This window comes from Quercus suber, unplaced genomic scaffold, assembly GCF_002906115.3.
Source record: "Quercus suber isolate HL8 unplaced genomic scaffold, Cork oak 2.0 scaffold_98, whole genome shotgun sequence".
NCBI lineage: Eukaryota > Viridiplantae > Streptophyta > Magnoliopsida > Fagales > Fagaceae > Quercus > Quercus suber.
This window is the reverse complement of record NW_027069563.1, coordinates 887345-910510: the sequence shown is the minus strand read 5'-3', so window position 1 is coordinate 910510 and position 23166 is coordinate 887345. Positions and strand designations below refer to the sequence as shown.

The 23166-nt window shown below is 37.5% G+C and overlaps 1 protein-coding gene across 1 annotated transcript; it reads right to left on the bottom strand.

Moving 5' to 3' along the window:
• Positions 1–183: 183 nt before the first annotated feature.
• Positions 184–21417, bottom strand: LOC112009885 (Golgi SNAP receptor complex member 1-1). The gene is made up of 4 exons (XM_065774787.1): positions 21177–21417; positions 8733–8972; positions 6903–7070; positions 184–390 (listed from the first exon to the last, which is right to left on the bottom strand). Exons 1-4 carry the CDS (start codon positions 21213–21215, stop codon positions 199–201), a joined length of 639 nt encoding a protein of 212 aa, XP_065630859.1. The 5' UTR covers positions 21216–21417; the 3' UTR covers positions 184–198.
• Positions 21418–23166: the final 1749 nt, after the last annotated feature.

Genomic DNA, 23166 nt, shown 5'->3' with positions numbered 1-23166 from the left:
ATAATTCAATATATGATTTTATTCTTAAATAGTTATTTTAGATACAAAAGATAATTCTATGTGTAGAATTTTTTTTTTTCAATCACATGTCGTGTTCATTGATATATAAGCTACCAAAACCCTTTCTCTAGCAATTTGCTAAAGGCATATGAATAAAAGGGCAACATTAAATCATTTATAAAGTACAGGGAATATGATTTAAGCAATTGAAAACTGAGCGGTGTCATTAGAAATGAGTTGGAAGGGAATCCTTACATTGTACCCTATAAATAATGGAAGAAAGTTGGTACACTTTCTCAAGTCTTTGACACTTTTGCCCTCTACAAAGATGAGTGACCCACGGAAACCATGGTTAATTTCCACCCATCTCAAATTATTTAAACCTAATCCCTGTAAAAAATAGTAAAAGCTCAATTCAATGAACAATTTGATCTTGATTCCAAGTGTCCAAATCCTAATGTTTCTACCACATTCCTTTTTAATATTCTCTTTTGAGTTCATACTAGAGGTTAAAAATTAGGTAATGCAGATTAATTTGACCCAAACAATAATCAATCCATTTATGCATCATCGATAAGTTCCCTTCATCTATTTAAACTTAATGCAAATGTAACTCTAAGTTTCTAAACCCCCCCCCCCCCCCCAAAAAACCCCCTTTTGCCTAGGCACAAAAAAATATCCAAGATTATTAGTCTTCTAGTGGGCTCTAATGATTGTTGTTTCCCTTGGAAAAGCATTTGGAAGCAAAGGTTCCTTTCTCAAGTGGCTTTCTTTGTTTGGACTGCTGCTTCGGGAAAATGCTTGATGATTGACAATTTACGAAAAAGGAAGGTTTGGATATTGGATTGGTGTTATGTGTGCAAGTGCAATGGTGAATCGGTTGAACATTTTTTTCCTTCATTGTCTGGTTGCCATGGATTTGGGTTTATTTGGAGTAAGTTGGGTTATGCCTAAGTCAGTTCTAAGGCTCCTTGCTTCCTGGCCAGGTGTGGTTTGTCGTCATCAAAATAGCCATATATGGATAATTGTTCCCCGTTGTTTAATGTGATGTCTTTGGAGGGAAAGAAACAATAGGTGTTTTTTTTTTTTTTTTTTTTTTTGATAAGTAATGAGACTTATATTCATCATGGAAAAAACGAAAAATAGCCATTACAGGTGTTCATGATAGTGAACACAAAAAACAACGAACCAAAGCAACAAAAAAGAAAAACTAAAGTAACTTAAGGGGCATTTCTAAGGGTAGAAAAGAACTCCAAAGTAGAAGAACAGTTTAAAGAACCCCAGCACTTAGCCCATTCAAAAAGAGTATTTTGACAAAGCGCTTGTAACTGAACAAGTGTTCTCTCCAGAGCCTCAAAAGAGCGCCGATTTCTTTCCAACCAAACAACCCATATCAAACAACCAGGAATCATATTCCATATGTTCGAAGCAGATTTCCCCAACCAATTACTCCAACAAGACACCAAACTCTCCACAGAACCTGGCATGACCCATTGAATCCCAAAAGCTTGTAACATTTGCACCCACAAAGAATAAGCTACAGGACAGTGAATGAGAAGATGGTCCATAGATTCCATAGAACAGCAGCACATACAGCACCTATTCGCTAAAGGGAGGTCCCGAAGCATCAAATCATCCAAGGTAAGAATCCGACCATGGGCTGCGGTCCACAAGAAGAATGCCACCCTCTTAGGCACCTTGACTTTCCAAATCCCCTTCCATGGGAAGTAAGAAGGAGATGTACCCCTGATCTTACGATAGAAGAAACGAGTATCAAACTTACCATTCCCATTAATGCACCAATGGGCTCTATCACACCCAATACCTCTAAGGATCTGAGCCTGAATGAGTTCTAGGAAAGAGAAGGCAGCCTCAAATTCCCTCTCATGAAAATTCCTATAAAAACTCACATTCCAACATCTACTTCTCCCATCCTCATGATGATCCAACAAGTCAAAAATACAAGCTTCCTTGTCTCTAAAACACGCATATAACTGAGGATAGAGCATTTTAAGAGAGATATCCCCAACCCACCTATCATGCCAAAAACGAATGCGAGAACCATCGCCCACCACAAAAGCCAAGTGTTTAGAGAACCTCTCCCAACCAATATTAATACCACGACAAAGGCCACACCCATGTGCCCTTCTACAATCTTTAGTAGTCCACCCCCCTTGTCCCTCGCCATATTTGGTGGCAATAACCCTCCGCCAAAGACTAGAACCTTCTTGGCCAAACCTCCATAACCATTTCCCTAATAGAGCTTGGTTGAAGTGACCTAACTTCCTAACCCCCAAACCACCCATCTCAAGAGGTGAACACACCTTCTCCCAAGCCACCAAAGAATGTTTAAAACACTCCTCTGAAGACCCCCCACAAAAATTTCCTCTGAATACGCTCCAATCTGTCAGCCACTGCTACAAGGATGGTAAATAAGGAAAGATAGTATGTGGGAAGACTAGAAAGGGTACTTTGCAAGAGAGTAAGTCTACCACCCTTAGACAAATATAGACGCTTCCAACCAAACAGCTTCTTCTCCATCTTCTCCGAAGTGGGGTTCCAAATGGATGCAGTCTTGAACGGGGTGCCCAAAGGCATCCCAAATATTTCATGGGCAGGCTACCCACCCTACAACTGAGAATACTAGCCAAATCATCAATATTACCAACCTCTCCCACCGGGACAATCTCACTCTTCCCCACATTTACCTTTAAACCAGTAAATGCTTGGAAGCATGATAAAGCCAGTCTAATAGCCAACAGCTAATCTCTAGAAGCATCACAAAACAAAATAGTATTGTCTGCAAAAAGCAGATGTGATATGCGAACCCCGATAGAGTTCACTGGTCCCACATGAAAGCCACGAAGCAGACCACTATCCTCAATTTTCTGAGAGATCCATTCCTGACCTCAAGTTATTTTTCTTTATAACTTTTTTGGATTGTTTGTCTGCCTTGCGAAACCAATCATTCTCTTCAATCTTTGATTTTTCTTGATTCTTGTAGTTTTTGTATTTGACCCCTGTACACTCCCTGTGTACTAGAGTGTCCCTTTTTTATATCAATAAATCTTATTACTTATAAATAAATAAATAAAAACTCCAAGGACAATTTGCAAGGAGATGCAAGCCACTAACAATGAAAAGTTACAACCTACGATACCAAGAAGAAACACACATCAAGAGAGCAAGAGAGACGGCTATCATCCATCTTACAAACTATATATTTCATCAAGATTTATATGAAAATGAATCAAATTTAAAATCTTCATTGGGCTTCAATAAGTCTAAAGCTTACAAGGTTCACCAAATCAAGATCATTGCTTTAGTGAAAATTGTCAAGCAGATGTCACTTACAAGAACTAATGTATAATATAGGCAAGAATGAAACCAAGTACACTATTTGAATCCACCCAAGGTTATCATCCATATATGTGTGTGTGGGTGTGCACGTAAGCATGTATGTGTGGATGGGTGTGAAAATCAATCAAATTTAAAATCTTCATTGACTTCAATAAGTCTAAGGTTGCAAGGTCCTCCAGATCAAGATCGATGCTATAAAATTTGTCTAGAAAACCCTAAACAACATATATAGGAATGAAATTAAGAAACTATTTGAATCCACCCAAGGAAAAGAACTAAAAACCTTTATAGCTACCCAAAGAGTATGAGAAAATACTATGATAATGTGCTCATGCAGTATCCATCATAGCAGGTAATTAGAACCACATAGCACAGGCAATCCAAATTCATTGTAAAACCCATGTCAGTGTTTGGTCCCTAGTAATTGGCCATAATTTCTTTCCAAGGAAGTTGGTTTATTCCTTCCAAAGATACTAACCATTAATAGGGGGAGAGAAGAGGAGAGGGTTCTTTTATGCGAATGTGTGTCTGTTGGAGTGAAGGGGGGAGGGAAGGCGCATTTTAGGCGAATTGGAGGGGATACTGTGTCCCTCAAAGCCTCTTTAGGAATTTGAAGGGAAGAATAATTGTTGAACAAATTTTTTTATGCACTTCCCTTTTAACCCTTAAAATTTATTATCTTTTAACAATTTATAAAGAAACTCTTATCAATTATCTCACTTTATTATCACTAATCATATTATAATCCCCTCCCCTGATCCTCTCCTCTCCCTCCAAACTCCCACACAGTCTTCGTAGAGCCTACATAACATCCACTCCAAATGTTAGTGATGACTCTTTAACAATTGATACTGTGATTTATTCTTCCTCTTATCATGAGGACAACAACACCACCATTACAAGTGTGGATATGTTGTACAGTGCCACAACATACCCGAATCCGGCAGACAGTTAATTAGTCTCATGTCACTCAAAATAAGCAGTACAGGTAAGTGATAAACAGAGCTTGTGAAATAGGTCATTTCCAAAAAAGAGAAAAAGAAATAGAGTGTATCATATTGAGTTTGAACTGTTTTACCCTTCTCTTTAGTCATCCTTCAGCACATTAAATAAAGTACAAGGTTTATTTTACATTTTCAAATAAATTGTCTAGTCTTGTAGCTCACTTGGTTAGCACCTCCTGGTGTTTTCAATAGACATCCAGGGTTCAAATCTCCCACCCCCAACTATTGAATTATTAAAATAATAATAATAATATACAAAAGAAAAAAAGATGACTTCTCTTAGCCCTTATGTGCCACTATAATAGAGAGAGAGAGAGAGGTTTGAATATTGATGATTGCAAATCTCAGAAGCATGGAAACTTAAAAAGGGCAGAAGTACTCATGTCTGACACATCAGACATGGATATGGCTCAGACACAACCAGACACATGTTTGATACGTGTCCATGAATTAAACGATAAAATAAGTCAGATAATTTGCAACACAATACGATACAGCCAGGACACAGCTAAGGTCAAAATAAAATCTTCTCGATAATAAATGGGGTTCTAAATGAAAATTTTATTGATGTTATTTTATGGTTTTTTTTTTTTTTTTTTTTTTTTTCGATACAGCCAGGACACAGCTAAGGTCAAAATAAAATCTTCTCGATAATAAATGGGGTTCTAAATGAAAATTTTATTGATGTTATTTTATGGTTTTTTTTTTTTTTTTTTTTTTTGATGAACTTATTTTATGGATATTTTTTCACGGTGTATTGAAGATATTTAATAAAACTAAACATAAATATAGTCACTTTTGAATATGTGCTTATTTTCTAACCATTATTGCTTGAATATTGGTTTTATATATATAAACTTTTTGGTGCTTACTGTTATATTTGAAATTTAAAAAAAAAATTAATACAATATCATTGGGGATTCTTTTTTGCTTTTCGATGTTACTTTTTGATGTCTATGAATGTTAAACATTGAAGCTATACTATATTTTGTTGCTTTTAAATTCTTTTATCCTTGCTAAATTTTTTGATAATTTGATAGTTGGGAGAGGGAGGATTTGAACCTGGATGTCTCCATTGGAAACACCAGGAGGAGCCAACCAATTGAGGTACAAGGTTCTTGCTGTTTTTATGCGTGCTAATTATTTATAACAAACCTAAAATTGACATATATACCTAATAACGTATACGAATTAATTAGTGTATCACTCCTGTATCGCCATATCCATATCATATCATATGCATTTCCCATGTTCATATTGAAGCATCCGAAGTACAAACACAAACACAAAGAAATACAAAATTAATTCAAAAGTAAAGTAGCAGGCATATTAATTCAAGGACTCATCCACGCATACATAAGGTGCAACAAGAAGGTCTAAAATAAACAGAAGAAAATGAGGGAACCACCAGCCTCCTTGCCAGACCTCTTCTGATGTCAAGAGCAGTTTTAAAAGTGCACTTTGACCAAAGCAAAGATAATTTAATGAAGCGCACCTCAGGAATGCTTTTCTAGTGCTTTTTTAAAAAAGCACAAAGCATGCCTAGGCTTCTTTCTTTTTTTCTTTTTCTTTTTTTGGCTAAAAAATGTCATTAAATTTATCCGTTCAATATTGGACTAAATCACATGGACCATCAATTTATTGAACAAATACTAATCTTTCTTTTTTTGAAGGAATACAAATACCATTCTTATGGCACTGTGCTACACAGACAATTTTTTATTTACATATCAAAAGACACAAACGAGGATAATTTATTATTTTTGTGCTTTTTGGTCTTTTCCTTTCAGATATACTTTGATTTAACCATATGTTTCATTACAATCATAGCTATTACATTTATATATTTTTATAAAGTACATAAGAATTACGTAAAATGTTATGTTTAACTTTATATGATTAGGTAATTATCATATTGTCCATTGATTGTTGTTTTCAAATTTACCACATAAAAATTTTTAGAAGTTGAAATCATTTTTGTAAAGGTAGATGACATCTTCTAATATCACATAATTCCAGAACTCCACCAAATTAGAGAAGAATGACCACTTAATGCAGCCATCGAATCATACATAGAAAAAAAGAATATCATTTTTAACTCCAAAGGCGATCATTCATTCCTTTAACATGCAGATGTTGCATAAGAATGTCATTTGTAAAATCAGACCTTACAAACTTCGTGTAGTTGCACATTCACTTGAGCTAATAGGCAACATATAGGCCTATTTTAAGGTTATCAACCTTTTTTTTTAATTATATATGTTATGAATCTTGCAATTAGAAATTATTACACATTGTATTTGAAAAATGCGTGCTTCAATCAGGCGCAGTCTGTGTTTTACACCATGCACCTAGGCTCCGAAAGGTCTGCATGCTTGACCCTTTAACCAACAATGGTCAAGAGAAAAAGAAGAGGTACCATTGCGCTAAACATACGTGTCCCGTAATTCGACACAAAGACACACACACACACACACACACACACAAGAAGAAGAAGAAGAAGAAGAAGAAGAAGAGGTACTATTGTACTCAACATACCTGCCCTGTACTTCGACTAATAGATGCATTCTCTTTTAGGAGGGCTTGCTCTGCAGACCCAACACCCTCTTCTAAGTCTAATCTTGTCCGATCAAATTCTCTAAAATCCTCAAGGAGTGAAGCATGTTCTTGCTTAGCTCTGAGGCTGGAGCGGAGACGATAAAACTCCTGCACTTCAATCATGTCTAACAAAAAATTGGTGTCTGATAGTTTCAATCTTAGTAACCAATACAACTTATAGAAATAATAATTTTTTTAATAAGTCAACTTACAAAAATAAGAATGAAAAACTGACGAAGACCATTACACCAAAAATAAAACGAAAAGAATGACAATATAGAATAGCTGCATCAGAATCATTGCATTTTTAAAGATGTCCGTGGCTCAGTTAAAGTAATCTTTCATTAGATAATTATTCAAATGGTCTTGTATCTTGGATCTTTGTGAAAGTCATTCCATTGTAGATTTCATCGAGTCCCTTCTCATTTTGTTTGTAATTCTATTTTTTGTAATTCTTTAGGCTATCTTTTGTATATATAATGTGTGTAGAAGATATTTCCTTTTTATTACTTATCCCCAAAAAAATCTCGTCCCTAAAGCTGGAGGTCAAAGCTCAAAATCTGATACAAAAATCTTCTATAAAAAAACTTCAGGATGAAATTTAAGGTGCAAATGGTCATCCATATTCCATAGTTCAAAAATTTTTAAAAAAAAAAAAAAAGAATTTTTGAGTTCTTCTCTTTCTTCTTTCATTCCTGGAATTGTTGTATGCAACTAATGTTAGAACGTATGAAGAGGATAGGTTGATATGAGTGGCTCCTAAAACAAACGAATTCACAGTAAGCCATATTACAATGTGTTCAGGAAAGTAGGCAAGGATAGTCTTTTCCCTAGGGTATCTGGCAAGTGAAAGATTATGAGTTTATGACAATTGACAACTTATGGAAGAGAAATATAACCATAGTAGATTGGTGTTGTTTGTGTAAAAACACTGGTAAGACTGAATTATTTACTCCTACTTTCTAGTAACAGATCTTTGGTTTTTTTTGTTTACTCTCTTTTTGGTGTCATGTAAGTAATGCCTCATCTGTAATAAATTTATCAGCTTGCTAGAGAGGTTGATTTAAGAAACACAAGAATGCTATGATCTGGAATGCTGTGCCATTGGCTCTTATGTGGTGTATTTGGCTTGAATGAAATTCTTCAACATTTGAAAGGTGAGAAATTGCAGTTCAAGACATCAAGTTTCTGTTTCTTAGAATGCTATCAAAGGATAGCTGCAACAAATTATTTTCCTTTTTTTCTGTGTTGAATTATGTAAAGTTGTAAACTTTAGATGTTAGCATATTTCTGTTTATGATATATACGTCTTATGTATTACATTGGGTCACCCTTTTGTGCTCTTTTAATACATATTTATTGCTTTTTATATTAAATAAATGCCAAAGAGAATCCTTTTTTATTGTTAATTTTGGTGAGGAGGGAAGCTTTAAAGCCCTCTATTTACTCCCTGAACTGAATCAAAAGAAAGCACTTAAAAGATAAAATAAAAAGAGAGATAATAACAGATCTTTGTTATTTGCATTGATTCTACTAAAAACAAGGTCTTAACTTTTCAACCAAAAAAAAAAAGAAAAGAAAAGGGGGGAGAGGAGCAAGAGAGCTTATGAGACATGGGCAGCATAGGCCTAACATGCTTGTATGCCGCTTTGAAGCAAGGCAACAAATCTTCAACACCCTTTATTCAAGAGCAGAAGTCCCATACTATGAAGTGTGATTCAAATTCATTACGCACAATGCTGCTAAACATTAATTAAGAAGCCACAATACCTGAGTGAGATCTTGAAGAATCTCTTGATGCCTAGTCAAGGTATGAGAAACCATTTCTGATCCCCCTGATGATACCCAAGCTTGCATCTGTGAATTTACTTGCTGGAGCTGTTTTAAAAGGCGGTCTATCCCTGATTCAAGATCATTCTCTGAAGTATCGTTTTTCGTAGTGACCTTTGTAGAAACCACTCTACGGTATGAGTTCATCTGCTCATCCAATTGAGCTTCAAGTTTCCGAGCCTGCCATCATAGATATATATATAAATTATTTATCAAAGGAAAGATATTTTCTAGCTAGCAAGAATTAAGTAAGAAAAGAAAATGTATGCAAAAGCAATCCATTATGAATGCCCTTTTTAAGACATGCAAAGATATTAAATGCCATAAACTGTTGGAATGATGTGGTCGGACTATCTGACACCAAATCTAATATATTAAATTACTATTGTTCAGGTATAAAATGATATAAGATCTATATCATTACACAAACACTCAGCCAAAGAGGTTTGGAGACATGAAATTCCACCAACAAATTCAAAATCTATATATTGATCTACCTTCTTTTCTAAGATTTGGGACATTGTTGTCCACATATATATTTACATGCTTAATTACTGTAAAATTGGAATTAGCGAACCAATCTAGGTCAATGAGAGGGCATCTTTTCGCAAGCCTTTCATATGTTTGATAAGTTGATTACAAAAAAATGTCCATCCCTCCATGGAGCAAAAATTCCAAGCTTCCAGGAAACTTGTGGCAAAAAATAAAGGAATGGAAACAATCCTGAAGAAGGTTCATCATGATGGATATGCAACAAGTCTATACAATAGGTGTGGCTTCTTAGTAAAAACATTGTTCATGAATCAGTTACTGGCACTTTATGGCTCAATTTTCTTACAAGAGTGAAGAGTTCGGCCAATCTATCCACCAACCACCCTCTTTCTAAACATTTGGCTGGAATTCAGCCATGTTGTCTTGATGCTCTTTGATGAAGAGCACCTAAGGCCAAAGAAAAGAAGGCCCATTAGTCCATTTTGTCTAGCATGTAGCTATCACAAGACTAGTCTTTTATTTCACTAACTCTGTGTCATGTTTTATTTATTATTGTGTAAAGTCATGTGACTAGCATGTGATTTTTAATGAAATTAGATGGTTAGGGAAAAAAAATTCCCAACTCTAAAGGGTTTTCAAAGAGAAGGAAACAATAGACATAACATCCAACAAGAAATCTGGCATAGCATCCAATATGCCTAAATCAATTAAGCACTTGTCTTGTCAACTTCTATATTGAATCATTGATTTAACACTTATCTCAAATAATTGTGCACATTTTCATAAAAATAGATTTACTAGGAGGTCCAGCTACCTCAAATTAGTCAAAAATCCTATTTTAGTTTAATTTCGAAGTTTTTTTATTGAATCTAAGTTGTTTCAGTTGATGGTTGAGGAAGGAGGGAATTTTTTCTCCCTTTAAATTTTTAAACGGGGAAAATACTACATGCAATCAATGTTTATGGGCAAGAATGCAGCTCTTTGGTTAATGTGGAACTTGGGGCACATCGTGATTGGAGTCAATCCAAAGCAGTTTTTCACGCTCAGGGAAGGCTATACTTGATGCGGGAGACACAAGAAAATTATTATTTAATATTATTTATGTTTGCAAGTCAATTGTATTTTTATGTTTTAAGTCCTATTAGTTTATTGGGCTATTAGTATTTTAATTTAGAAGCAAGGTTATATTTATAATAAGGTAATTAGGGTTTCCTAACCAATTAGAACTAGGGTTTAGCAATCCTTTATAAGCAACCTATTGTACTCCTTGAGGAGATGGTTGATATTTTGATGAATGAAAACAATGGCCGTTTGGTCTTTCTTTGGTCTGGTGTTGACTCCAGGTCTACCCTAGGTGCTAACTCCTAGTGGTTTTTCAGCTTGGTGCTGACTCCAAGCAAGGCCTAGGTGTTAACTCCTATGTCATATCTTTTATTTTTCCGTTATTTCAGTTTCATTCTGATTGTCCTGCGTCATATTTGGTATCAGCGCAAACATCGATCTGTCTAAAGCATCCCGCAGTCAATCCAAAACTAGAAAAAAAAAATCACCACCAAAAAAAAAAAAAAAAAAAAATCAATCCAAAACTAGAAAAAAAAAATCACCACCAAAAAAAAAAAAAAAAAAAAAGAGAGGAGACCCACGCAAGACCCATCACTCACCAGCCGCCAAAACCCATAAAATCAACACTCACCACCATTTGATTTCCCATTCACTAATTCGCCGTCAGATCCCACCACCCTGGGCAGCGGCTCAGGGACCACAGCCGTCGAATCGAAGTGGTTTGGCAAGATCTCCACTGCCCCTCCTCCATTCTCTACGCTCCTAACCATCATGCACCTTCTTCTCTCGTCTACAACCCTCAAATCAGATTGGTGAGACCGTGGATTCGTTCAGAGAAGAGAAAGAGGTGCAACTTGCCGCCACAGTCATCAACCCCAAGTCCACCACTGAGCACTTTCTTTCTCTTTTTCATTTTGATATTCTCTCTTTAAGTAGTGTATTTTATTAACGTCTGTAGTTCCTTTTAAGTAGAGTAGTGTGTTTTATTTTCTTCTGGCCACTTACAAGGTGAGCTATGGTAATATCTGAAGCACCTTATTTTGATGGTTATGAAACTTATCCACGATATTTTATCAACTAGGTGGATGGGATGGAGCAATTCTTTGAGCAAGCAAATTTTGCAGATAACAAAAAGGTTAGGTATGCCAAGTTGAAGTTAAAGAGGTAAAGCACAAAGGTTTTGGAAGAAGCAAAAAAATTTCGCTATATGGATTATGAACCTGCCATTAGTATGTGGGAAGATATGAAAGAAAAGCTGTGTAATGAGTATTTGTCACCATACTATCGAGCTAAGTATCTGCCCCAATCTCAGTGTGGTACTTTTCACGTTAAAGCAAATACTATGAATCCTCAGCCTCATCCTCATCCCATTTCATGTCCTCAGCGAACAATCTACCAAGGAATTAAAGGAGCTCATGAAAAATGTTCAAGATAGAATTGCTCAAATAAAGCAAAAGAAGACTCACAAGGAACTTATTATTGCCCCGATAGAAGACAACATAGATGATGATATCTTGGTCGTGGAGAATCCTCCAGCATCACCAAAGCCTAATGTTGACACAGACGTACATGCCTCGACAAGTGGTACTTTAACATGCGTGCAAGGAAAAGAATCTATTGAAGAGCAGCAAGGTAAAGAGATGGTGCCTAAAGAGAGTACTATGTTAAAAGATGCACATGATGTGAAAGTTGAAGTTGTTGAATGTACTTCTGATCAACCCTCCACAGTCCTTGAAGATCTACATCTTGGTAAAGTCAAAGAGGTTAAAACTACAATGCTTCCTATGGTTCATAAGGTTCAAGAAGAGATTATACTGATTCCACACATTGATTTTGTTATTCCAAATGAGTTTGATGTGGTGGAATTCAAGGTTTTTGTTTTCTCTGTGCTCCCTAGGGTGATTCCAAACTTGAAACAAGTGTTACTTGTCAGTATCCTAATCCTTCAACGCTTTAGAACTTGAGGTCGAGTTTTCTCCAACTAGAGGAGAATGATGCGGGAGACGCAAGAAAATTATTATTTATGTTTGCAAATCAGTTGTATTTTTATGTTTTATGTCCTATTAGTTTATTAGGCTATTAGTATTTTAATTTAGAAGTAAGGTTATATTTGAAATAAGGCAATTAGGGTTTCCTAGCCAATTAGAACTATGGTTTAGCAATCCTTTATAGACAATCTATTGTACTCCTTAAGGAGATAGTTGATATTTTGATGAATGAAAACAATGGCCGTTTGGTCTTTCTTTGGTCTGGTGCTGACTCCAGGTCTACCTTAGGTGCTGACTCCTAGTGGTTTCCCCGCTTGGTGCTGACTCCAAGCAAGGCCTAGGTGCTGACTCCTAGGTCATATATTTTATTTTTCCGTTATTTCAGTTTCGTTCTAGTTTTCCTGCGTCAATACTGCTTACACTTTGCAACAGGGGTCCAAATCATTTGGTCAATATTTATCAATAACGGAGCTTAAGGTAGGCGGGTTGCAGAGATCTATCATTATCCCTACCGAAAAGTTACAACAAGGTTGGAAGGATTTTGAGATTGAATTATGAAGAATGTTGGAACCTTCCCAATATGCATTGGGTGGACTGAAATTTGTACCGTACAAGTGGAAGCAGCCAAAGTATTGTTCTTCCCACTCCTTTGTAGAAACTGTCAAAGCCCCAATGCAAGCAATTTTGAAGCATGATCAGCAGTCTTTCATCAGGGAAAAGTTTAAGAATAGTGTCATGGAGAATATATTAGAGCCTCTGAGAGACAAACCTCACACATAGGTAGTAGTTTTCGAAGCTCAGGCCGAAAGTTTTCCCCCGTCAACCGTGGGTGGTGTTAAGTGTAGAGAAGGGGGTATTAATGGCAAAAATAATATTGAAGCGAAAATCCAGGAAGGCGAAGCTCGATACCACATGCCCAGCCACACACCGTGCCAATCGCGCCAGAGGTGGTTGCCAAAGCATCCCATGTACCGTTATCAGCAATCAATGCTCCAATAGGGTCGACGATGGTGCCATTGGTGTCCTCGGCCACAACTTCATCCATTACGATGTCAGAAGAGATGAGTGATGATGGATTTAGTGGTCAAAGAAGCCTACTGTTCAGGCTTACCTAGTCTTCCACCATGCCAGTCTAGCCAGTGGTGGTGGCCCAAGCATCCCTTGAACCGATATCAGTTTCCAGAGCTCCGATAGGGTCAGCGATGGTAAATGGGACATCTCAAGTGGCGATGGAAGATAGGGATGAGGATTTTGGGGGTTCGGAAGGATCGGCCACTACTAACAATGATTCTGATCTTGAGGGGGTTCATCTACTTGGCCCAACAATTAGGGAACTGGTTGGAGACTTGGATAAGTCTTGGGGTAATTCCAAAGAATGGATGCTACAGTTGCGTGATGGACGGCAGTTGGTGCTTCCTCTGTCATTGTATCGATCTCTAAATTGCATGTCAGTCTGTCTACTCAGGCATGGAGGGTGAGTTCGTACCACGTATTAGTTCTATTGTCAATGAAGGGCAAAGGGTCAATTGGGTAGATGAGGGTGAAGGGCTAGTAGATTCTTTGTCTATGGTTTCTAGGTCAGAGAATGAGATTCGGGAATTTGATGAAAGGTAGATGACTTGGGAGATGAAAGGTAGATGACTTGGGAAAGAGGTGGTGGGCCTTTGGTTGTGGTAACTTTGGCCACTGAAGGTCCTCTAGAGTTGTATCTAGTCCTATGAAGGAGCTTGGGTGTAAGGAGAGTGTTGATAACAGTCAGCTATCACAATGGATAACCAATTGGATAAAGGCTTTTAAAAAATCTGTGAGGACTTCTTTGGAAGGTTTTGAAGAGCAAATTATAGGATTGCTATTAGCTATAGAGACCAAAAAAAAAAAAAAAAAAAGAATAATGGATAACCAATTGGATAAAGGCTTTTAAAAAATCTGTGGGGACTTCTTTGGAAGGTTTTGAGGAGCAAATTACAGGATTGTTATTAGCTATAGAGACCCAAAAAGAAGAAGAAGAAGATAAATGGAAACATGTGGTAGGTGATCAGACGAAGTTGGTCAAGTCAAGGCAGAAAGGTCAGCGGAAGTTGAAAAATTTATTGTCATCTTAAATGTTGAGTATGGTTCAAATAAATTAAGGAGTGCAAGTATGAAGCGGGTTATGCTGCCTCATCAATGAGTTTGAAGATTATTTCTTAGAATGTTAAAGGGTTGAATGAGCAAGATAAAAAGCTCAGAGTTAGAAATTTGATTAGGAAATGGGGGTCAGATGTTGCCTGTCTTCAAGAAACCAAAATAGAGTTGTGATTTGCAGTTTGTGGGGTGGTCAACATGTTGACTGGTCTTATTTAGGCTCTTATGAAGCATCTGGAAAGGTGTTATTGATGTGGGATACATGAGTTGTGAATAAAATGGAGGAAGCAGTTGAGAGATTTTCGGTTTCTTGTAAATTTACAAGTGTGGAAGATCAGTTTACATGGGCATTTACTGGTGTGTATGGTCCTAATTTACAACGAGACAGGAGGTTTTTATGGGAGAAACTCTATTGTTTGAATAGCTGGTGGAGTGTTTCATGGTGTGTGGGTGGTGATTTTAATGTGGTTAGGTTTCCTTTTGAACGATTGGGTTCTAATTCTTTTACTGCTGCTATGCGAGAGTTTTCCAATTTTATTTTGGAGCAGGGCCTCATTGATCTCCCATTGCAAAGGGGAGCTTTTACTTAGTCAAATTCTTGAGAAGTTGCTTCGAAGGCTAGGTTGGACAGATTTTTGTTCTCTACAAATTGGGAGGACAACGGTTTCTCAAAGATGGATGTTTAGGTTGTGCTCAGACCATTTTCCTATTGTCCTTGAGGGTGGATCTTTTCAGAAAGGGAGTAGGCCATTTAGATTTGAGAATATGTAGCTTAAGGATGAGGGTTTTGTGGATAGGGTACGGTCTTGGTGGGAATCCTATCAATTCCAAGGTGCTCCAAGTTTTGTTCTGGCCAATAAACTAAAACTTTTGAAAAGATGGAATGTGGAGGTCTTTGGTCATGTTGAAGATCGGGTTAAAAAATTGTGGAAGGACCTAAGTGCTCTAGAGAATATTGAGAATAGTCGGGGCCTTTCAGTGGAGGAAAAGTTAGAATTGGGAAGAGTTTGTGATGAGTTAGAAAAAGCTACTTTGTTGGAGGCAGAAATCTAGAGTTCTCTATATTAGGGAAGGCAACCGGAATACTAAATTCTTCCATCGTATAGCTAATTCTCACAAGAGGTATAATTCCATTGATAGGCTTATGGTGGATGGGGAAGTGTCTTCAAACCCCGGCAGCTATAGCAGATTGTATCTCTTAGTTTTATAGGCTGATTTATCGTGAGGATGTGGCACATAGACGTATCTTAGATGATGTGGACTTTTCTAGTATCTCGATAGAAGATGCAATTTGGTTAGATAGGCCTTTTGAGGAGGAAGAGGTGTTTGGGGTGATCCATGATTTTAATGGTGATAAGGCTCCTCGCCCGGATGGCTTTTCCATGGCATTCTTCCAATCTTGTTGGTGTGTTCTGAAAACAGAAATTATAGCTATGTTTCACAACTTTCATACTTAGGCAGTGTTTGAAAAGAATCTTAATGCTTCGTTCCTTGCCCTTATTCCCAAGAAGTTTGATGTTGTGGAGGTAAGGATTTTTGGCCAATAAGCTTAGTTGGTGGGATGTATAAGATTATTTTTAAGGTGTTGGCTAATCAACTTCGTAGGGTGACTCATGGTCTTATTTCAAATAAACAGAATGCCTTTGTGAAGGGTAGACAAATTTTGGACTCCGTTCTAATTGCTTCTAAATGTATTGATAGTAGATTGAAGTCAGGAATTCCAGGGATGGTGTAAGTTGGATGTGGAGAAGGCGTATGATCATGTGAGCTGGGATTTTTTAATGTATATGCTTCGGCGCTGTGGGTTTTCAGAGAAATAAAGAAAATGGATAATGTACTGCATTTCAACTGTAAAATTTTCCATTTTGCTCAATGGTAGTCCATCTAATTTCTTTGGAAGTTCTAAGGGGATTCGGCAAAGGGACCCATTATCTCTGTTGCTTTTTGATATTGTCATGGAGGCGTTGAGTCGTACGTTGGATGTGACTACCGCCGCTAGGCAATTTTTAGGTTTTTTTGTGGGTAGTACAGCTGGTACATCATTGATGGTGTCCCATCTTCTATTTGCAGATGACACTCTTATATTTTGTGATGCTAAACCTACTCAGATTGCTAATTTGAGGGTGATTCTTGCTAGATTTGGGGAGGCATTGGGGTTAAGCATTAATTTGGAAAAATTTGAGTTGGTACCTATTGGTGTGGTGAACAATTTGGAGGCTCTGGTGGGACTATTGGGATGTGGGCAGTCTTCTCTTCCTTTGAAATATTTGGGCCTTCCGTTAGGTGCTAAGTTTAAGGACTTATTATCTAGAATCCTATCTTAGAGAAGATGAAGCGGAGATTAGCAGGTTGGAAAAGATTGTATTTATCTAAATGGGGTAAGATAACTCTTATTAAAAGCACACTCTCATCTTTACCTACATACTATCTTTCCCTTCTTACTTTACCGGGAAAGGTGGCAAAGCGTATGGAGAAATTACAGAAAGATTTTTTGTGGAGTGGATGTGGTGGTGAATCTAAAATTCATCTAGTTATATGGGCCAAGGTTTGTAAGCTTTTGCAGGTTAAGGGGCTAGGTATAAGACGTTTGGGGAGCTTTAATTCTACTTTGCTAGGAAAATGGTTGTAGAGGTATGGCATGGAGACCAATGCTTTATGAAGGAGGGTTATAGAGGCAAAATATGAGAATATTTGGGGTGGTTGGTGTACAAGAATGGTGACGAGTCCTTATGGGGTCAGCTTGTGGAGATTCATTAGAAGTGGCTGGGTGAACTTTTCTAAACTCCTTGTGTATGATGTGGGGGATGGTACTAAAGTGAAATTTTGGAAGCATGTGTGGTGTGGGGATTATACTTTCCAAGAGGCTTTTCCGGAGCTTTATGGTCCTAGTAGGTTAAAGGATTCCTCAGTGGCTAAAGTTACGGGTTGGTCTGCTGGGAGGATATACTGGAATATGCAGTTTCATCATCCACCACAAGATTGGGAACAAGAAGCTTTTGATCAGTTTATGGGGTTGGTCTATTCTTCAACTGTGCGGGGGGTTGGTCTTGATAAGGTTTGTTGGTAGCCAACAAGGAGCAGAGGTCTTGAGGTTAGAGGATTTTATCATTCTTTCTACCCTCCTATTCTTGTACACTTCCCTTGGAGAATGATATGGCAATCGAAGGTTCCTCCAATGGTAGCTTTCTTTGCTTGGTCTGCTTTTTTAGGTAAGATCTTAACAATAGACAACCTTCATAAAAGACGTGTGCTTGTGCTTGATTAGTGCTATATGTATAAGAGATGTGGGGAGTCAATGGACCAACTTTTGCTTCATTGCCCCATAGCTTGGGAGTTGCGGTCTTTGGTTTTCTATTTGTTTGGTATTCACTAGGTTATGCCTCATACATTTACTGAGTTGTTTAAGTCTTGGCAACGAAAGTTTGGGCAACATCATAACACAGATGTGTGGAGAATAGTGCCTCATTGTTTGATCTTGGTGCATTTGGCGTGAAAGAAATGCTAGAAACTTTGAGAGTTGCGAACATTCTATGCTAAAGATTAAGTCTTTTTCTTGCACACTCTATTTGATTGGAGTGTGATCTTTTCTCATTTTTCTTGTTCTTCCCTTCCTACTTTTCTTGATCGTTGTAATATTGGTTTCTGATTTGTGCCCCCATAGTACATCCCCAATGTACTCAGCTTGGCACTTCTTTTACTATTAATAATATTTTTTACATTACTTATCAAAAAAAATTGTTATATGTAAAATGAATAGTTAGGATTTTGGGTTACTAAAGGCTAGGATTCTAGGGTAAATAGCATTTTACTTGTTATATGTAAAATAAATAGCATTTTGAGTTTTTTACCCCCTTAATAAGTTGTATTGATGAAAAGAATCTACATCAATTATATTGGAAGTATACATGAAGTATTCCTAAAAATTAGAAAGAAAGATATTTACAAACAAAATGAAAGAAAATCAATGAATTCTACAACTAAATTCATCTCGCTAGTACCCAGCACACAGCTCAGCACATAAGACCATTCAAGTGATGATCTTATGAAAAAGACTTCAGCCAAACAACAAAGGCTTATACATTTTGAAAAGTTCAATGATTCCTCTCTCCACAATGCCCATAAAAGGCACATATGGAATTAAATTCGAAACAAAGGAAGTGTTTACCAGAAAAATTCCTCCTTCCACATAATAAATCACACTCTTGGTAAAACCCCAACGAATCCCAAGTACAGAGAAAACGGAAGACCATTTCATACGCTATGTCACAATGCAAAAACAAATGGTCCATGTTCTCAACACTTCCTACACATGCAACACCAAGTCACCAGCCTACCATAGTAATTACCCTCCTCATGGCCAATGAGCTCTAGCTCAACTAGAGGTCCTCCCCTTGTAAATGCTAGGTAGAGGATGAGCAAGTGAGGTCATGGGTTCAAGACCCACTAGGCGTGTGTGTAATTTACCATCCTCATGAGATTATGACATGTTAAAATCTTCCCCACGTGGTTGTCTACAGTCTACACAAAGAATGCAACTCTTTTTGGAGCCTTAGTGCACCAAACACTATTCCAAGGCCAAGTCACATCATTAGGGCCTCTCAATGCCTTCATAGTAAGAGGAAAAACTAAACTTAACATTGCCATTTGACCTCCATCTCATGCAATTAGAGCCCTCTCTACTTGGGATATTGGACTACGAAGTATCAAACAATGAATCCAACAACTCTATTTTCCAATCATTAAAATTTTGAATAGTCCTAATGTTCCATGATCATGGCCTCCATTTTGGCTATCTAAATCAGAGTTAACTGAGGCCTCTTTATCAGCGGCAGTTGAGTACAACTTTTGGGTATATCCATTTCAAAGTTTGGTGACTTATCATGCCAATATCTCATATGATTACCATCCTCCCACTTCATATTGCACATAGCCTCTTTTGAGCTGTTGTAGTAGTCTTTTCTTATCTTTATGAAATTTTAGATCTGAATATTCCCTGAGCTCTGTGAGCCTAAAAAGTTAAATTTGACATTTATTGTTCCAAGATCAATTGATTATCCTCACTTTACTATAATCTTGTTTTGTCACTCACATTTCTTCTTAAATCCTTTTTTAGGTGTCAATTTGATTTAAAGTAAGCATCTTTTTCCCGGTTCATATTAAACTAATAATAGATCTATACTTGTTTTGTCACTCAAATTTCTTCTTAAACCCCTTTTTTAAGTAGTCTTTTCTTACCTTTGGAATGTGGTATTTAGTATTTACAAGATCCTATCAAGACTAGGAGTTGGAATTCCTGCAGTCCTTCATCACCCATTTATATTCGGTCAAGATTGAGGGGGCTGGTGAGGATCACTTAAGATGGCCCCTGATTACATATGGAAGGCAGAATTTATTGAGGTAAAATCTTATTATAGAGATCTGTCTCCTAGGGGACCTCATTCTTTTCCTTGGAATCGTATATGGAAGGCACAAAGGTCCCAACAAAGGTAGTCTCTTTGTGTGGACAGCCTCTAAGGGGAGAATCCTTTTATATATATATATATATATAAGTAATGAGAAAAGTTTTATTAAAATAAAAGGCCACCCAAGTACACTGGGAACGTACTATAGGGGCAAAATCAAGAGTCCAAATTACAATAATCAATTAAAACAGGAAGAGAAATACAATAAATAACAGGCAAAACTAGACTCCACTCAAGGAGAGTAAGGAAGAAAAGAGACTTAATCTGAAGAATAGACCGTTCACAATCCTCAAAGCATCTAGCATTTCATTTCTGTCAAATACACCAACACAGACAATGTGGCACAAACCTCCAGAGGACGACTTACCCGGCCAGCAATTGAACATCTCAATAACCTTATGCGGCATAACCCAATGAATACCAAACAAACCAAAAACCATGGACCATAGATTCCCCACACCTTTTGCACAGCACATATAATTGTTAAAATTGGTCTCTTCTGAAGATTGTCTGTAGTGAGGATCCTATCTAAGGAAGCAGACCAAGAAGAAGAAAAAACGCTACTAGGGGCAAGCATGGCATGTGTAAGCAAAGCGATGAATATGTATATGTAGATCACTTGTTACACGATTGCATATGAATGATATTTGCTGTATGGTGTTTGGGTGACGCGTTTTGGCCTTGATGGGATGGAGTGTTGGACAGTGGATATTTGGGATGCTCTACATTTATGTATTATATTATATATGTGGAGAGGAGAGAGCGTAATGTAATAATCGTCCTCCCTCAGAAGTCAGATCTGATCTGAAGCTTCTGATCTGATCAGATGGCTGTTCTGTTCTACTTCTAAGTGGCCATTCTACTTCTTTTTTGCTAGAATTCCAACAACACTTGCTGTGTATAGTGTGTGTATACTGGATGTTTCTCAATTAATTACTGCTTCCACTAAAGAAATGCATTTCCTAAGTTGTGTGATAAAGATTGCTTTTAAATCCATACACTAATTATTATTCCCTGAGTCTACTGCACAAACAAAATATAAATATAAATATGCATGCATCAATCTCAGCAAATTATTATTATTATTATTATTATTATTATTATTAATTACATACAAATTTCCTTTCAAACACTAACACAAATCCGCTTATCAACCAAACTGATCTATCTCAAACAACGGAATTCTCATCCCGATTCCCAGACTTTTCTCCGCAAACAAACAGAAATCAAAGGAGGGGAAGAATAAGAATAAGAACCTGTTTTCGAAGGGCGTCCCATGAGCTCGGCACTTCCATCGTTCTTCAAACAATCTGGAACTTCCTCGTTCAAAGAGATTTGGAATTGGAATTGCAGCTTTTCTTTTTTTTCTTTTTCTTTTTTGGGGCGTGTTTTTTTGTCTGGCGACGAGGACAGATCGTCTACTTTCCTCAACGGCAATTTGGCCAACTCGTTTTGGGCCTAATTTTTTATTATTTATTATTCTGGCTTTCTACCAAATTGCGATTGCGTGATCTTTAATACATTTCAGGAAGAGCGCGTGATTGGGATCAGCTGTGATTCTTTTCTTTTTTATTCATCCAAATCTTCTGTCTCACTTTTTCTACTCTACTCTATACTTCACCAATAAATAATTATCATATGTTCACCTAATTAATTAAATACTATTATAAGTTAATAATTGTAGTATTAATAAGTCAATAATTGTAGTATTTAATTAATTAGGTGAACACGTGGTAAGCATTTATTGATAAAATATAGAGTGCAGCACGAAAAGTGAGACAGAAGATTTAGACTCTTTTTCAGCTTACTCACTTAGAGCAACCACACCAACCCATGGATAGTCTTCTAAAATACAAAAAGTACTCAATTTTGCATATTTTAACCCAAAAAACCCTACATCAGTCTTTGTAAAAATGTCTAAATATACACAATAGTCTTGCAAATGAACAGTAATCATGCATATATGCATAGTTATTGTTCACCATGTAAATAATTTTTTTATTTTTTTCTCTCTCCTCTCTTTTCCTCTGACTCATCTCACTCCCTTTTTCTCATTTCCTTTCTTACCTCACTCTCACGATTACTGTTCACAGTGTTAAAAGAATAAATATTTTATTTGAATAAATGTGTTGTGGGGGCTAATAATCTGGCGACCCTGGCCCATCTTATATCCGGCCGAGAAGGAACACAGATGGCCCAATCTGCCAGGAAACATCACTGAGGATGATGTTGTCCTCGGCCAGCCATGGACTATTGAAAGGGGAGGTAATGAGCCACCAGGAGTGACCTTCCTGAGCATCCAAAGAGAAAGAGCAAGTACAACGTATCAGTCACGGAAGCATGATGGAGGAGCAAGTCCAAGATAAACTGTCACCTCCACATTAAATGCCCACAACTAACGTTCTGGCCGCATTAATGAGGAGATGACCCCTGAACAGCGCTGCCTTGGTTGCTGCAACCCACAGGAAGAATGGAAAAGTGGCTGACGGGACAAGCACTCAAGTAGCGACCTGGCTGATCAATAAATAAAAGGCTAAGATTAATTAAGAGGGGGATATATAATGTAAAGAATCCCTCCAGAAAGAGGGGGAAAAAAGCTGAAAGAAAGAATACTGTAGCGACCTGTATTTTCCTAGAAACTCTTGTAACCAATCAGGGAGAAAAGGAATAAGGGTGGCAAGCTCCTGAAAGAAAGGCGGAGGGGCACCACTGCGCATTTTAACTCACATACCTGCTATACAATCCACATACAACCATGCCTAGCCGCTGCATCCCTCTCTAGTGCCTAGTTCTTGAACCCGCTCTCTACAAATTCATTGTACTTGGCCAACTGGGCTTGAGTCCACTCTCTGGACTGTAGAAATGCTCAAACCCGATCCTTACAATTGGCACCGTCTGTGGAAATAACTTATGCGTTAGTAAGGGCAATGATCAAGCATGGTAGGATCCGACCCTCATCAAGCAAGCTCCCATCAACCTGAACCGGCCAAGCCCTAGCACCAAGGTAACTTCGCCAACCCTGAGCGCGATTGAAATGAAGAGAATGGGAGATTCCGAGAGGGAAGTGTACACGCCACTCAGACCAGCAGTAGCTACTCACCTGGGGACAGTCGTGCCACAAAGATAAAACAATAACTAGGTCATACAACTAAAGAAGGTTGGGAGCCACGCGACCCAAGGGCAAAACAACGAGCAGGCCATGCAGTGAGAGATAGATAACTTGAAGAGGAAGGCGATCTCAGCCTA

Bases quoted from the DNA above. Each gene is read 5' to 3' on its own strand.
- LOC112009885 (XM_065774787.1), bottom strand. From the start codon at position 21,215: ATGGAAGTGCCGAGCTCATGGGACGCCCTTCGAAAACAG. The intron at 8,973-21,176 runs GTTCTTATTCTT...CTATGATGGCAG, and splicing joins GGGACGCCCTTCGAAAACAG to GCTCGGAAACTTGAAGCTCA. The intron at 7,071-8,732 runs GTATTGTGGCTT...ATTGAAGTGCAG, and splicing joins TTCTTCAAGATCTCACTCAG to GAGTTTTATCGTCTCCGCTC.